This window comes from Bos grunniens, chromosome 21 (assembly GCF_055505025.1).
Source record: "Bos grunniens cultivar Pamir isolate PY7600 chromosome 21, Bosgru_T2T1.0, whole genome shotgun sequence".
In the NCBI taxonomy this organism is placed as follows: Eukaryota; Metazoa; Chordata; class Mammalia; order Artiodactyla; family Bovidae; genus Bos; species Bos grunniens.
In genome coordinates this window covers 29043423-29059255 of record NC_141185.1, presented here as the reverse complement: position 1 = coordinate 29059255, position 15833 = coordinate 29043423, and the positions used below count along the sequence as shown (strand labels likewise).

Here is a 15833-nt window from a genome sequence, read left to right as displayed (position 1 = left end):
ATTCTTTAAACCTAAATAAAGTCCTATTCTTTGGATTAAAAAAAAAAACTTAAACGAAACCGTGCCTCCTCTCTTGGATCTGGGAGTGGGTTCCCCAGGGGTCATGCAAGTCATCTGTCCGTCACTTACACTCCCCGTGAATTCTACTTTCTCCCGTTTCCTCACGTAAAAAGTCAGCAGGGTGAGAGAAATACAGGGTGTTAAGCACGTTCCCAAATCTTAAATGTATGCAACCACAGCAGACACCAGGTCTGGGAATTTGAAAGGCAGTCAGACACAAACGCTTCCTATTCTGGAAAAGAAGAAAAAGCAAATGTGATGCAGAGTCCGGGCTCCACGGGACAGTAGATGGAGCCGCCGAAGAAAAACCGACTCCGGCAGAAGCCAAGTCGGGAAACCAACTCGGGAGGCTGGATCCCTAAGTCCGAAAGATAACCAGTCCGTGGACGGGGCTCCTCACGAATACGGGGCACGCGTGATCACACCCAGGTTGGCCTGACTTTAGAAGTACACCGTAGGAACAAAGTAGGAACTTTGCTGCCACCGGGAGCACGAAGTTGGGAAGTTTGTTTCCGAGGCCGCGTGTGTACCTGGCTCTCCTGGGGCCCAAGGCCTCCGCGTTCGCGGCGCCGCCGCTCCCGCCGCGGGGACCGTGCGTGGGGCCCACTCCTCCCCAGGCCCGAGAGAGAGGCCGGCTCCCTCTAGCCCTGGTGGGGTCGCCACACGTCGCGCAACCTCCCTGCCGGAGCGCGGTGCCGCCGCCGTCTCACACGCGTTCGGAAGGGCCTGACGCCTGCTCCCACGAGGTCCCCGGGCCTCCCCCCTGCTCCCACGAGGTCCCCGGGCCTCCCCGCCCACCCCCGGGGATGGACGCGGCGTCCAGGTGGCCGAGCCCCGCGCCGCGGGGGTGGCGCCTTGGCGCTGCTTCACCCCGGGGCGGGGCAGGGAAGAGGCGGGGGTGCGGGCGGAGCTGGATGGCCGCCACCCGGCCCCCGGGGACCCGCTCGCACCCGCTCCCCGCGCGCCCCCCGCACAGTGCTCATGCGCGCAGCGCAGCCTTTATAGCCGCGCGGGAGCCGCGCTTTCCGCACTCGGGCGCAGCCGGGCGGTTCCGACTCAGGTGCAGAGCCCCCGGCGTCCGGCGTGGGCTAGAGGGTCCCTGCCGCCAACCAGGTCTCTCTCCACTCTGTCGCTCGCAGCGTGTCTGTCTGTCTTCACAGCGCACGCTCCTCCTGGTCCGGGGTTGCACCTCGATTCTGCGTTTGGCTCGGTTTGCAGCCCGAGCGTCGCCTCCAGCTAGAGAACGGGGCACGAGCTCCCGGGCAGCGGCCTCTCCGGGCTCCCCCTTTCCTTGGCAGCCCCTGGGTTTCCGAGGAGTGGGGTGGGAGGCGGGGAAGGGGGGGGGGTATCCCGCAGGCGAGGGCGGGCGCGGTGGGGGTGGGGACGCAGGGGTCTCTGTTGCATTCTCCGTCTCTCCCAGGTCCGAGTAGCCCCTCTTCCACCAACCATGTGGGCATCCTGGATTCCGGTTCTCTGCCTCGGTGGGTACGCGCGCCTCTCCCCGCCCCTTTGCCCTCGCACCGAGCGAGGTGGAAGCTGGAGTCAGCCCTCGCGCTGTCCTCTCTCCGCAGGTGTCTGTCTGCTGTTGCCGCCGGAGCCGGTAGGCAGCGAGGGAGCCGGTGAGTTGCGGATCCCGGCTCGCGGAGCAGGGCTTCGTCCGGGTAGTGGGAGGGGCTGCGGGCCGGCTTGTGGAATAGCGCTCAGATGGAGCCTCTGGGCCAAGGCCGGGTACCGGAGCGTGAGGGCGCGAGGGCTGGCACTGCTGCCTGGCTCACCCCATTCATACCCACAGCCTGTCTACTCCAGCTTCCCCGTTTGTCCCTTGCGAAGGAGCTCCTGGGGTCCGACCGGGACAGTCTTCCCAAGGTGCGGAGAAGGAAACCTCCCACATTCCCCTCCCCCCAGCAAGCCGAGCAGACTGTCAAGGCTAGGGGTGTTCGTTGAGCCCCACCGAGGGAAACACTAGACCCGGGTGTTCCGCAGCGTTTGGGATCAGGGAGAAGCCTTCAGACTGTCAGAGGAGACAGAGAGAGAGAGAGAGAGATACTTACATCGTTGTCCCATCTCGTGTGACCCTCTTTTTGTGTTTTTAGGAATGACCCTATAAAAGCATCTATGGGCTCATTTCACATTCGAGAGAATCTAAAAATAGTTTGTCCCCCATCTAGTAGTCTGAGTAAGGGTGTGTGGTTCGGTGTATTTTATAAAATGTAAAAAGCAGACTCTTTTCAAAATCTATCCTTTATTTTCCTTGAAAGGAGAAATGAAGGTAAGTATTGCAGAGGACTGTATTCAGCGCCCCCTGACACACACACACACACTGACACACACACTGACACACACACACTGACACACACTGACACACACACACACTGACACACACACTGACACACACACACACGCACGCGTCAGAGCTGGCAGCTAAAGGCTGAGCCTCTCTGGTGCGTTCGAAACTGGGAGGTAGGATTGAGGCTGTTTGATAACAGGCATGAAGCACGTAGTATGAGGCTGCTGGTTTGGGTAAGGATTTTAACTGGCCCAGCAATCTAGAGTGTTTCAGAGCATTCATAGTCAGCATTGTACTTTTCGTGGAGTCCTGCCTTCCCTTCCATGGATGTATACAGTCCAGGGTACAGCTTGGCACAGAGAGCTCTTAGAAGAGGCTCCTTGTTAGAGACAGGATACTCAGTTGGGCAGTGTGACCAGATAGTAATGCTATCTTGGGGGAAAAAAAACCACATTTTTTTAAAATTATTAACATCTGTTTCAAAAAGGTTTGGATAACCACAATTTCCAGTGTTTGGAAAATAGTATTTAATAACAATATTTAATAATTCACTTTAGTATTCACAGCAGATTGATGAATTAATATGTTTATTAAGGTATCTTGTTACATGTAGCCAAGGGCTTGTCTCTAACATCTTTTGTAGTAGTAACTGTTATTATTCATCAAGTTGATCATGTAAAACCTCAGTATTAGCGCAGGCAGATTCTTTACTGTCTGAGCAGCCAGGGAAGCCTTCAGTATTAACGCAGGCAGATTCTGTGCTGTCTGAGCTGCCGGGGAAGCCCTCAGTATGTGCCTTCTAAAACTGCATTCACTGCCTGATATCTCTCCCTGCACAGATCTGGAGCAGAAATAAGCTGGTTCAATTCAGATAAAAATGCTCTGTTCTGAAGGGGACTAACTTCTCTGTTTCCTGCCCTGCAGGAGAGGTAGAATTTTCCTTGAGCTGTGTGATCTTGGGCAAATTAACCTCATGGCTTTATTTATTTCAGCTAAAATGAATGGTTGAGCTAAATGGTATTCTTTAAAGTGAAGCATCTTTTGACTGATTTGCTTAAATTAAAATATTTTAATGCACAGCACTTGACAAAAACTGACATAAATGGCCCTCCGAAGTAAAGGATGACTTCAATTTGTGTGTGTCATGAAAATATTCCTCAGAGGTTCAACCCAGATTTAATATCTTCACCTCAGGCAACTATGTACACAATTAAAATCAGAGTTGAGATTCTGGAATGAATTAATAAATGGCCAATGACTAACAGTATTTTCTAGTTCTCATATATTCCCAAACTAATAAGAACTGAGAAAATTCTCCCATTAGACTTTATAGTGACTGAGGACTAGATTAATTGGAAAACTTATTTTTGGCTTGCTAAAATCTGGAATGGTAGAAATTGTACCTAAGTCAATATTCTTAACAAAAAGTGTAGAAATTGGGAAAGTAAAATTTTAATCTCACATCCTAGTTCCCCCACCACTACTCACCTAAAAGTCCTAAGAATGGTTATTACATTCTCTCCTTTCTCTTCAGTTCCCATCCCTATCACATGCTCTACCAGAGGCCTGGACATCAGGAAAGAAAAAGCAGATGTCCTCTGCCCAGGCGGCTGCCCTCTGGAGGAGTTCTCCGTGTTTGGGCACATAGTGTATGCGTCTGTGTCAAGCATATGTGGCGCCGCTGTCCACAGGTAAGCCCGGATACACCAAAGGGAGAGGAGAACAAGTGTGATTATTTCCTTTCCCTCACTAGCCATCTGGACACCCCCTCCCACCTAGTCTTTCTTTTGGTACCAATCTTGGCCATAGAAGATGGATACATTTTTAAGATTTTCCTGGATCTCCTTGAATCACCAACTACATAAGGGACGCTTTCTAAATAAAGGCAAATTGCATTATTTTTTGATAGCTTGCTTCCCGTGATTCTAAAACACTAGGGCTTCCCTGGTGGCTCAGATGGTAAAGAATCTGCCTCCAATGCAGGAAATCTGGGTTCAGTCCTTGGGTTGGGAAGATCCCCATGGAGGAGGAAATGGCAACCCACTCCAGTATTCTTGCCTGGAGAATCCCATTGACAGAGGAGCCTGGTGGGCTACAGTTCATGGGGTCACAAAGAGTCAGACACGACTGAGCGGCTAAGCACAGGAAAGATTCCTAACCATGTACTCTATTACTGAGTTTTTACTATACAGCAGTCATTATTTTAACTTCCAAGACAATGGTACAGTGAACAAGGTAGGTACAATTTCACCCCATTTTATAGATGAAGAAATTGGATTTAGAGAGTTGTCAAGTATCTAGCCCAGGGTTGGTTACCATTGTTAGCAAGTGCCAGAACTGGGACTGAAAGCCCAGGTCTGCCTCCAGAGCCCATATTCATCACCACTCTGCTATCCTGCAAGAGAATGGCCAGGATGACACTTCTTTTCAATGAAGTCCGAGGACAGGTAGTTAAGTATTTTGGAAAACTAAGAAAATCATTTGACACTCTTAACTCTGATCCTCTGAGCTATATGTAGGAACAGGATACTGCAAGTGTGTCCTTACTAACACTAAAGAAGTTTAACAGCAGAAAACCATTTTCTTGGGCAGATTTTGTACCTCTGCACGTTTTTAAAAAGGTTGACAGTTTTTGAAAAGGTTGATGGCTTCTCTGCTGAACTGTTTTCTTGATTAGTCAGAGCAGTAGATGCAACATAGCAGTATAAAGTCAGTCCAGTGCCCCTGCAAAAGTGTGGATAGAATCTCAGCTGCTCTTCTTGTGTTGCAGGGGGGTAATTGGCCACTCAGGGGGACCCGTGAGAATCTATAGCCTGCCAGGTCGGGAAAACTATTCCTCAGTAGTTGCCAATGGCATCCAGTCTCAGACGCTTTCCAGATGGTCTGCTTCTTTCACAGTGACAAGTAGGTACAATTAAGTTGTTCTTACTTTTGCATGAGTATTTTCTCCCTAAACCCCAAGAACGTTTTCTGCTTTTCTTAGCTCAAACTCTTTGACTCTGATGGAAAAACTTGTGATCAAGCCTGGAGAGGTCAACTGCAGGTTAAGGTCAGGGGATATGATGGGTCAGGGACACACTCAAACCAAACTTGGGCTAATAGAGGGAAAAATCATCTTGCTGCCAGAAGATGGCAATAGAAACTTGAATTGCCTGCAGTCAGGATGCCCTGACATTTAACAAATAACCCTAAAAATAGAATGAGTGTGAATTCATTTTATGAATACCTCTTAAAAATATGATACAGTAGATTCATTTTGGTTCTTTGAAACTAGATTCAGCAACTACTCCTGCAATTGCCACCACTCTATTACATTTATCAGCCCATAGAACTCTAAATTATTCATTATTCTTTGATGGTAAAGAAGGAAGAGGGAAAACATAGTCTTCTTTTTATTTTAACAGAAGGCAAAAGTGGTACCCAGGAAGCCACAGGACAAGCAGTGTCCACAACACATCCAGCAACAGGTATGAAATACAGAACCTGTCTCCTAGTTGCCTGACACAGCATTGGGAAGTTATAAATAAGTGTTATTGATAGAAGCTCTCCCTCTTTTTAAAATACTGATAATAAATAAACACAAAGCAAGTGTCTTTACTGGTATATTGAGTAGGGAAACTTTCAGTATTAAATTTCAAATTCCTTATCCTTTGTTTTCATTGGTAAACTCTGGTACCAAATGTTCTCTTAAAGTCCTAGTGTTTCTCCCTGATTTGATAAACTGGTCTAAGTATCTTGAACTTCTCGTTCCATTTGTCATATAAAAAATAAATGAGTGCATGTCTATCTTAAAAATAGCCAGGGATCATCCTTTCAAAGACTGGCAATTTAAAGTCAAAGAAGCTAAGAACATTAAAATCTAACTCTGAGTTTCCAATCCTGCCTCAGTTGTGGGTTTGGGATATCAAAGTCATGGATTGGGGGCACATTAAATATGTAGGTCTACAGTCCTGACTTCTTTTTGGAGGCATTACTTCCCTATTCCAGAAAATCATGAGGAAATTGATTTTTTTAAAAAAGTTTTTTCAAGAATGCCACTCCTTATCATGAGCTTTTTCCATGTGGGTTTCTTTCTGTGGAACTGTCTTCCTGTTGATAATGCCAAGTACTTCTTTTGTTTTAGGCAAACGACTAAAGAAAACACCAGAGAAGAAAACTGGCAATAAGGGTAAGAATCTGGATATCCACTTGGGAATATAACATTTTTTCTCTCTCTTTTCTTCTTCTTGAAACTGCTAATGGAAAGATTTGTTTTGGTGTTCACAGACTGTAAAGCAGACATTGCATTTCTGATCGATGGAAGTTTTAATATTGGGCAACGCCGATTTAATCTACAGAAGAATTTTGTTGGGAAAGTGGCTCTAATGTTGGGAATTGGAACCGAAGGACCACACGTGGGCCTTGTTCAAGCCAGGTACCACCCTTGAGAAAATGGAAGGAGACTTGAATGATGTCTTGAATGACAACAAATGATCCTTTTAGCGGGTACATTAATTTCAGTTTGGTATAAACATACTGAGTTGCAGACAGTCTGGATTCTCAAACTGTAAAGTCAGAATCTAAGACTGCCTAAGCAGACTGGTAAGTGCTTCCTCTTTTGGAATAAAAGGATTTCGAGAATTACATGCTACCATTTGAGGACCAGAAGGCAGGCTAAAGTCTTATTGCTTATACAGATTACCTCTGCACATCTACTTTGCTCAGTTCCTAGGTTCTCTTCACTGAAGGAGGAAGCTGTGATGTTTATTTCTCTTCCCTATCCTATTGTTACTCTTTTTAGCTCTTTCCATATTCCGTTGATTGGCAATCTGAAGCTTAATCTTTTATTTTATAATACTATATACTGATGTCTTTTAGGATTATAATATGCTTATTAGAGAAAGCTTGAACAACATATAAAACACACAAAAACAAATTTCCTAAATATACCCCTCAGAGATAATCAATATAAAATGTTGTATTTCCTTTCAATATTTTAAGAAAACATTTGATTATACCTATGTTTATTTCTTTTTCAAAAGTTCAGATTATAAACCTGCTTTTTTATCATTCAGTATTTTGAACATCTCATATCACAAATATTCTTCCAAAAATTGAATATGTTCCTTAGCATGATTTATTTAACCATTCTATTGTTTTTTCACACTTGCCCTGTGCTGAACATCCTGTCATCTTTGTGCCATCTCTGATGAGTTCATTAGGCTAGAGTCCCAGAAGTGAAATTGGGTCAAAGGGTTGTGACATTTTTAAGGCTTCTGATATAAACAGTTAAATTGTTTTCTAAAAAGTTGATTCAGTTTAAACTACTCTCAGCAGTGTGTAAGGGTGTCACTAGTAGTATTACAAATATTTATATTTCATTTGTTCTTCTGTTATTTTTTACAGTTGGTTCTTAAATTAGATAGAATTTTTTTAACTTTTGGTGTTTTTTTGGCCATGCTACGTGGCATGTGGGATCTTAGTTCCTCAACCAGTGACTGAACCTACAGCCCCTGAAGTGGAAGCTGAGAGTCTTAATTGCTGGATCACCAGGGGAGTCCCCTAGATAGATTTCTTTCAGTGTGAGAATCTTTACCTTTGTTGTTTTTAATACATAATTTAACCACTGCCCCCCCCCAAAATTGAGCTTATTCTATTCAATATCAATTTATAACTTTAGACACATGTTTCTTTGATATGTATGCTAATTCTAACATCTCTTCTACAATGCTTGGATTATAGTAGCTTTAGTGTACATTTTAACATCTCATAGGGCAAATTCCCCTCAATTTTTTCTTCTAATTTTTTTCTTTGCTGTTTTTATCCAATTGGTTTTTCAAGATGAAAGTCTACACTACTTTGTAGACTCATACAAAGACTGCTGCTGCTGTTGCTGCTCAGTCGCTTCAGTCATGTCCAACTCTTCTCTAAACTTTCTGCTTTATAATTTTTCTGTTTTACGAAGAACATTAAATAGATAAACTATGTCAAGTTTATGTTTAAGTAGAATAAAAGAATGTCTCATTAAGGATGCACAAATAAGACTAAACCACGTAAATTATTTGGATAGTGGCAAAGTGACCATAAAAATGAAAAAGTTATTGATTCATGACATCTGATTTTGTGACCCAACATTATAATACCAGGTATGCAGAAATCATGCCACCAGAAATGCAGGAATACAATGAGTGCAATACTTGTCCTTCAGAAATCTTGATTTAATGGCAATTGATAATGCTAAGATCTTAAAATATTGCACTGATGAAATTTTGACATCTCTAAAAACTAAACATAATAAATTATGCTGTTTTTACTCAACATGGGTTCTAATGAACAGAGTGGTTATAAAAGCTGAAATTTATGCTATGTAAATAGTAAAATTTACTATTAAATCTAAAAAATCTCAAATCTGTTAAAATATATGTAATTCTAAGATTGGCAAATGTCAATATCATCTAAAAAAATTCAGTATTATAATACTTTATAATTTGCTTGTAAGTTACCTTTAAAAAATGTTGGCCTTTGTGTCACTGAAATTGCCTTGTCTGATCAGAAAATTGGGTTAAGAGACCCAGACTGTTCAGAGCTTCCAAGGTCCCTCCCTGAAGCAGACTTAGCCTCACACCCACCTGTGATTCAATTATCCGGTGCCCAACTCTGCAGAGTTTCATTGAGCTCAGTGCCCTGAGCCACTTGGTCCAGGTACTTCATATAGTTGAGGAGTCAGGCAAACCTGAATTTTAAATGTGGTGTGTGTGTGTGTGTGTGTGTTTTTGAGGGGGGGGTAGGGGGGTAAGTTACCTAAATGTTTTGGGCCTCCATTTTTTCATTTATTAATTGGGACAATAATTCCTACCTTGTAGAGTTATGATGAAGTGAGATTAGACTTGTAGCAGGTATTTAGCATATTACTCAGAATACAATAAACCCTCAAGGTAGCAATTGTTTTTGTTACATTTCTGAAAGAACCCTAAAACTTCAAGTAAAATGCCATACGTTAGTTGCCTGTATGCTGTGGAATTAAGAAACTTAGGCATTGTCCAGTGTAAGGACTTTAAAAAAGGTACATAATGTTCCTTGTTTGTCTTTCCAATTCTCTCTGGATAACTTTTTTCTTTTTTTTAACCTAGTGAACATCCTAAAATAGAATTTTACTTGAAAAACTTTACATCAGCCAAAGATGTTTTGTTTGCTATAAAGGAAGTAGCTTTCAGAGGGGGTAATTCCAATACAGGTAAGTAGACTTTGGTATCTGAGAAGTGACACAGAGGTGGTTATAAATGATCAGACACATAAGACAGTGTTATGCTATTTTATATAAGCAGATGTGAACCTCTTCCCCCTGGAATTGGTCTTGGTTAGCTCTGCACTTGATCATCTATTTAATTTTTAATGGAAAAGGTACCAAAGGGTTTACTGATATTGCTCATTAGAAAAACAAAAACATGACATCATGACTTATAATCCTCATATTAGATAGGGCAGATGTCACATTAGAGAAGTACCTGTTTAGAATGTTTAAAAGAAATGAAGATCAACAGACTCATCTAATGGACGCAGATGTGACGGGAAGAACGAGAAAAGAACTCTGGACCTTCTGAGGGGAGATTTCCTGTTCTGAGTCTGTAGTGCTACTCATCAGTCACTAAGGGGCTAGATGGAGAGAACAGGGACAGAAGTGGGAGTCAGTTCTGTGTTTCTGACTGGTGATTGATGTAAAGAAAGGAAATAGGCTTCTGGGAGGTGATGGGGGATGTGTGGGTTGTGAAGACAAAAAATAGGGCTGATGGATAATTAAACTTTCCCATCTGATGCATCTGTTAAAGAAGTGAACTCCATTCAATTTAAATTCTTAAACTTCAAAGCATGAAGTTGGTACAGGGTCACAGAAATGTCATTTGAGCAGTGGTGCTGTTCCAGTTTGCTTCTTTTTCAAACCTAGGAAAAGCCTTGAAGCATACCGCCCAGAAATTCTTCACAGCGGACACTGGAGCGAGGAAAGGGATTCCCAAAGTGGTGGTGGTGTTTATTGATGGCTGGCCTTCTGACGACATTGAGGAAGCAGGCATTGTGGCCAGAGAGTTTGGCGTCAATGTATTTATAGTTTCTGTGGCTAAGCCTATCCCTGAGGAACTGGGAATGGTTCAGGATGTTGCATTTGTTGACAAGGTAAAGAGTTGAGAGATGTCTTCTAATATAGTAGTGACTCAGTTTGGGACCTCAAGGGGTAGTGCTGACTGGCCCAGATCTGGATTAACTTTGAACACTCAAGATTTAACATTTTCATAATTTTAAAGAAACAACTTGTAATTCCTTTGGATATCTTTTATGTCTCTCTCCCATCAGGCTGTCTGTCGGAATAACGGCTTCTTCTCTTACCACATGCCCAATTGGTTTGGCACCACAAAATACGTAAAGCCTCTGGTACAGAAGCTCTGCACTCACGAGCAAATGATGTGCAGCAAGACCTGTTATAACTCAGTGAACATTGCCTTTCTGATCGATGGCTCCAGTAGTGTTGGAGAAAGTAATTTCCGCCTCATGCTTGAATTTGTTTCCAACATAGCTAAGACTTTTGAAATCTCAGACATTGGTGCCAAGATAGCAGCGGTACAGTTCACCTATGATCAGCGCACAGAGTTCAGTTTCACTGACTATAGCACCAAAGAGAATGTCCTAGCTGTTATCAGAAACATCAGCTACATGAGTGGTGGGACAGCTACTGGGGATGCCATTTCCTTTACTGTTAGAAATGTGTTTGGCCCGGTGAGAGACAGCCCCAACAAGAACTTCCTGGTAATAGTCACAGATGGGCAGTCCTATGACGACGTGCGAGGGCCTGCTGCTGCTGCACATGATGCAGGTAAGGTCCATGTCCTTTGTATGGGAAGGGAACTGGGAGGGCTTCAGTCAAATTGAGGGGGAAATATAAACTTAAATATTTGTTGTATTGAACATCTACAGGATGGCAGTCACTCGTCTAGAGTTTTACCCAGTATTAACTGATTGCATTGTCAGAGCAGCCCTACTAAATCTCATTCTACAGATAAGGAAACATACACAAATCTCACCTAGTAAGTGGTGAGGCCAATATTAAAACCCAGGCAGAGTATTAAAACCCCAAGGGACTGGGTGGTTAAGGCTCTGTGCTTCCACAAGGAGCACAGTTCTGATCCCTGGTTGGGGATCCCACATGTTGTGTGATGTGACCCAAAAAAATTAAAGAAAAAAATAAAAGATTTTGTAATCCTCTAAAAAAACCAAACCAAAACAAAAAACCCAGGCAATTACAGTTTATCATAGCTTACTACAAATCTATTTGATCATTTATCCTTTTAGTTTTCAATCTGGCATGGATTTTCTAAGATCACCAATAAAGACTAATCCTATTCTATTTAGATTTCCTTTTTAGAGTCTCTGCTCCCCAACCCCCCACTTTGAGATAATTAAATTCTATTATAAAAGGATATAAAAAGTTTCTTTTTCTTAACCTAACCTTAACATTACTGTTGGCAAAGACCACTATTTCATGAAAACATTAAGCGTGTGTGTTGCTGAGATCAAACAGGCCAACAAAAAGCTGAGATTCCCTTTCCCGGAACAAAAACTGAGTGATTGGGAGTCCAAAAATATTTAAAATACAAAAACGCTAACTTTGGAGGAGGGAATGAAGAATCTTACATTTTTCTATACTCCTCTGTGCTTCCTTTTCTCTACTTAATTCCTAATGACATCTCCTACTTCCCTGGTGGCTCAACTGGTAAAGAATCCGCCTGCAATGCCGGAGACCTCGTTTCGATCCCTGGGTTGGGAAGATCCCCTGGAGAAGGGAAAGGCTACCCACGCCAGTATTCTGGCCTGGAGAATTCAGTCCATGGGGCCACAGAGTTGGACACAACTGACCAACTTTCACTTCATTTTACATATTTATTAGCACCTCTGCTAATGCACTTGTGTACTTATACAGGTATTGATGGAAGTTTATTAAGTAGGACAGAGAATGGATACATGAAATTTTATACATACATTGGCTTATTTCTATACATCTGGCTTAATGTATTCCTCAACTAACTTATGTTGAAGATCTGTTTGCTATCATACTCCTTAAAAGTATAGCTTCCTCAATTTATGCTAACAGGACTGGATTTAGGCTAAATTCAAATATATCCTCCCTATATGATTAATTGAACTTAAGGAATTTGGGCCACACTGTTTTCATGAAAGTTATTGTTTAGTGATAGTGAAGTGAGAGTTAAAAAAAGTCAGAAAAATAAGATGGGCTTTCAGGGCTAGGTCACAGTTGTTTTGGTTTAACTTCAATTATATACTGGGCCGGACCTAAACAATCTGAACTTGAACACAGAATGAAGAGTGATGAAAACTGAAGGGGAAAAATTTTGACTTTTTTTGCCAGGGAGAGGGGAAACATTAGCGCTGCTGATAAATCAGAATTCTCTCAAGTAGCTCTTACATCATCTAAACCTGCTTTATTTATATCTTAAGTATTCACAACTCTGAGTACTTTACATAACTAGGAGGAGGCTGAAGCTTTGGATAGGAGGGGAGTAGCTATTTTAGAAACCCTCAAAACTTTATGGGGATTTCACTCGGTAGATATAGATGGTAGTCTCCATTTCATATTTATTTATTTCTGGATGTTTTCATGTTAATATTTTGGCCATGTTACATTGCATGCAGGTTCCCCAACCAGGAACTGAACCTTCACCTCTTGTAGTGGAAGCGTGGTCTTTAACCACTGGACAGCCAGGGGAGTCCCTGGCTGTTTTTACCAGAAAACTTTTGCTTTGAGATTAAAGACTTTTTTTTTTTTTAATATTGGCCAGTTTGCTAATGTAACACATACAGAATGAAATGGGAGAAAGTTATCATTCAACAGCGGACTAGTCATCATTCCCCAGATAAGAGCTTTAAGACTTACCTCATTTGTATGCCACATGTTCTGTGTCTTTCTTGCTATATTATACTGGCCATGACTCCAGTATGATGAATAACTGAAGTGAAGACACCAGGTAGTCCTTTCTCTTGCCAAACTCAAGAGGGGAAGTTTTCACCATTTCACTAAATACGTTGGTTCTTATTTTTAGATTATCAGGTAAAGAAAGCTTCCTTCTCTTGCTAGCTGTGTACTGGCATGAATGGATGTTGAATTTTGTTATCAAATTACTTTTTCCTTTCAGTGATCATGTATCTGTTAAGATGGTAAATTACAATGATGGCAAAACTTCTGGTTCTGACTAAATTGGTTAGCCAGTCCCATCACAATGACTATTAAAAACCTACCCCAATAATTTGGTACAGGGGATTTACTTCAGGCATTTTAAGGCAGTTTCGTGTGCAACTGTGTACTTATGTGTGAAAAATACATACATGTAATTTTATGCTTCCCTTGGTTAGGAAGATCCCCTGGAGAAGGGAATGGCAACCCACTCTAGGATTCTTGCTTGGAGAATCCCCATGGACAGAGGATCCTGGTGGCCTACAGTCCATGGGGTTGCAAAGAGTTGGACACGACTGAGCAACTCATGTTGTAATTTTATGCAACTGTAACTTGGTTTTAATTCACTTAAAAATATTTCCATTGTAGGTATCACCATCTTCTCTGTTGGTGTGGCTTGGGCACCTCTGGATGACCTGAAAGATATGGCCTCTAAACCAAAGGAGTCGCATGCTTTCTTCACAAGAGAGTTCACAGGATTAGAACCAATTGTTTCTGATGTGATCAGAGGCATCTGTAGAGATTTCTTAGAATCCCAGCAATAATGGTGACATTTTGACAACTGAAAGAAAAAGTGCAAGGGGATATAATGTATAAGTTGTATTCTAATAATATTGAAATACTACATAGCATACTAAAATCAGAGAAAACTATTAAAGATGGCAAAAATGTAAGCAAATAAGCATTCATTTAAAGATACCTTCTAATTACAATTTAGGCTTGATTGTTCAGAACGCTTCATCATCATGATCCTTAGAATCTCAGGAAAGAGACAGTGTAGATTATTAAGAGTTCTATTTTAACATGCATATTAAATGTATAAATATGCAAATTCTATACAGCTCAATAAAAGAACTTGATATTTAGACCCAAAGCAACATTCCTTCTCTAATTATTACATATATAAGGAAAATGAAAGACAAATAGAAAAAAGCTCCTTAACTTAAAATATATTTTGACCCAAGTAGATGTCTTAAAAGTCAATCAACAATATAGATGTTACTTAATACCCTAAAGTTGTAATTACAGATGAAATAGAAGCGATTTAGGTCATCAAGCCTCTTTTGCAGTGTATTTTCAAAACTTATAGCAAATATCACACTGAACAAGATGGCAGCATTTGCCTGGTATTTTTCTATTTATATCCTTAGTTTTATAGTGTATTGATGTATTTGGCTTGTACTCTACAAGTCACCAATGTATTGAAAAACAATTAAGTTGGTAAAATTTTACTTACCACTTAGAAGCATTTAGCTTTAAAGAAAAGCACATCTTCCAAACAGCTGAACTGCAGCAAAGACTATTTAAGCAATAAAACTGCTAGTGACTTCAGGTGCCTGACTTACTATTCTACGTGTCTCTCCCTAGGGCATGGTAAAATTTCTTTACTTCATGTGGAAAGACCAACTGAGTTTTTTCTTAAAATCACATAATAAGACTTTTTTTTCAATTACTTATTGAATGCCTTCTGTTCTAGGCATTATTCATGGCCAGTACCAGGTTAAACAGTAGGAAATACTTTTGAGTACTTCGTTCAACAAAGTTGTTTTGTTATGAACAGTATTTTTACTGTTGTGAAGTTGGTTCCTAAGAACAGCGATCCAAACTCCCTTAATGTAACTATCATTACCCCACCAAGAACTCTCCCCAGATAGACGTGCTGTCATATCCTATCCCATCTTCTCTAAGACCAAGTTTTCTATTTCCTCTCACACATACACTGATCTTATATGAAATGGTTTACAACCACCCAAACCAGTCAACCTGGCAAAGATGTTAACTGGTTGGAATATTACTCCAATAAATGTTTTGAATTTAACAATTTTATAGTCTGTGTAAAAGGAATGAAAGGGCTATGTATCAAAGGCAGAAGTGAAATCGTCTTTGACACTGTGTCAATGACTCCCCTGACCACCACCCCCTGCCCCTTATAAGCCACAAATATGACCAATTCATGTAACAAGAACTTTCATTTAGCAACAGAAAAACAGGTTTAACATTTTTTTCCACAATAGACAACTTTCAGCTGAGAAGACCACTCTTTAAAATATTTAAACAAATCCCCATCCTCTAGTCATTAGCTCTTTTAAAAATTTTACAAGGAACAAAAGTTTTGAGGTAACCAGGGAAGCTTATATTTTGACTTGAAGAGCAAGAATAGAGCATAAATGAACACTTTAAGTTACTATCAACTTTTTTGAGGTAAACATAGTCAAAGGGTTAACAACTAAAAAGAGGATTTTTAAAACGATATAATTAAACTTTGCAGGT

General features: G+C 41.5%; 2 protein-coding genes across 4 annotated transcripts in view; one reads left to right on the top strand and one right to left on the bottom strand.

Moving 5' to 3' along the window:
- The window catches only part of LOC147349315 (uncharacterized), a 151968-nt gene extending 150459 nt beyond the window's left edge, over positions 1-1509 (bottom strand). Inside the window, exons 1-3 of the mRNA XM_086364982.1 lie at positions 1415-1509; positions 1092-1361; positions 591-1057 (exon numbers count right to left, since the gene is read on the bottom strand). Coding sequence (XP_086221108.1) covers positions 591-1057; positions 1092-1361; positions 1415-1509 — 832 coding nt within the window. The remainder of the gene's footprint in view (positions 1-590; positions 1058-1091; positions 1362-1414) is intronic.
- COCH (cochlin) lies at positions 137-14436 on the top strand. 3 transcript variants are annotated; one of them, XM_086363775.1, is made up of 12 exons: positions 137-489; positions 1481-1541; positions 1632-1679; positions 3882-4038; positions 5118-5251; positions 5752-5814; positions 6471-6515; positions 6614-6761; positions 9457-9560; positions 10269-10495; positions 10673-11189; positions 13932-14436. In XM_086363775.1, the coding sequence occupies exons 2-12, from the start codon at positions 1508-1510 to the stop codon at positions 14105-14107; spliced, it is 1653 nt and encodes a 550-aa protein (XP_086219901.1). In that variant the 5' UTR covers positions 137-489; positions 1481-1507; the 3' UTR covers positions 14108-14436. The 3 variants fall into 3 exon arrangements, with proteins under 3 accessions (XP_086219901.1, XP_086219899.1, XP_086219900.1); XM_086363773.1 differs by lacking the exon at positions 137-489 and adding an exon at positions 959-1173; XM_086363774.1 differs by lacking the exon at positions 137-489 and adding an exon at positions 1010-1120.
- The last annotated feature ends 1397 nt before the right edge of the window (positions 14437-15833 follow it).

Coding starts and splice junctions, on each gene's coding strand:
- COCH (XM_086363775.1), top strand. CDS start 1,508: ATGTGGGCATCCTGGATTCCGGTTCTCTGCCTCG. Junction 1,680..3,881: donor GGTAGGCAGCGAGGGAGCCG/GTGAGTTGCGGA, acceptor CTTTCTCTTCAG/TTCCCATCCCTATCACATGC. Junction 9,561..10,268: donor AGGGGGTAATTCCAATACAG/GTAAGTAGACTT, acceptor TTTCAAACCTAG/GAAAAGCCTTGAAGCATACC.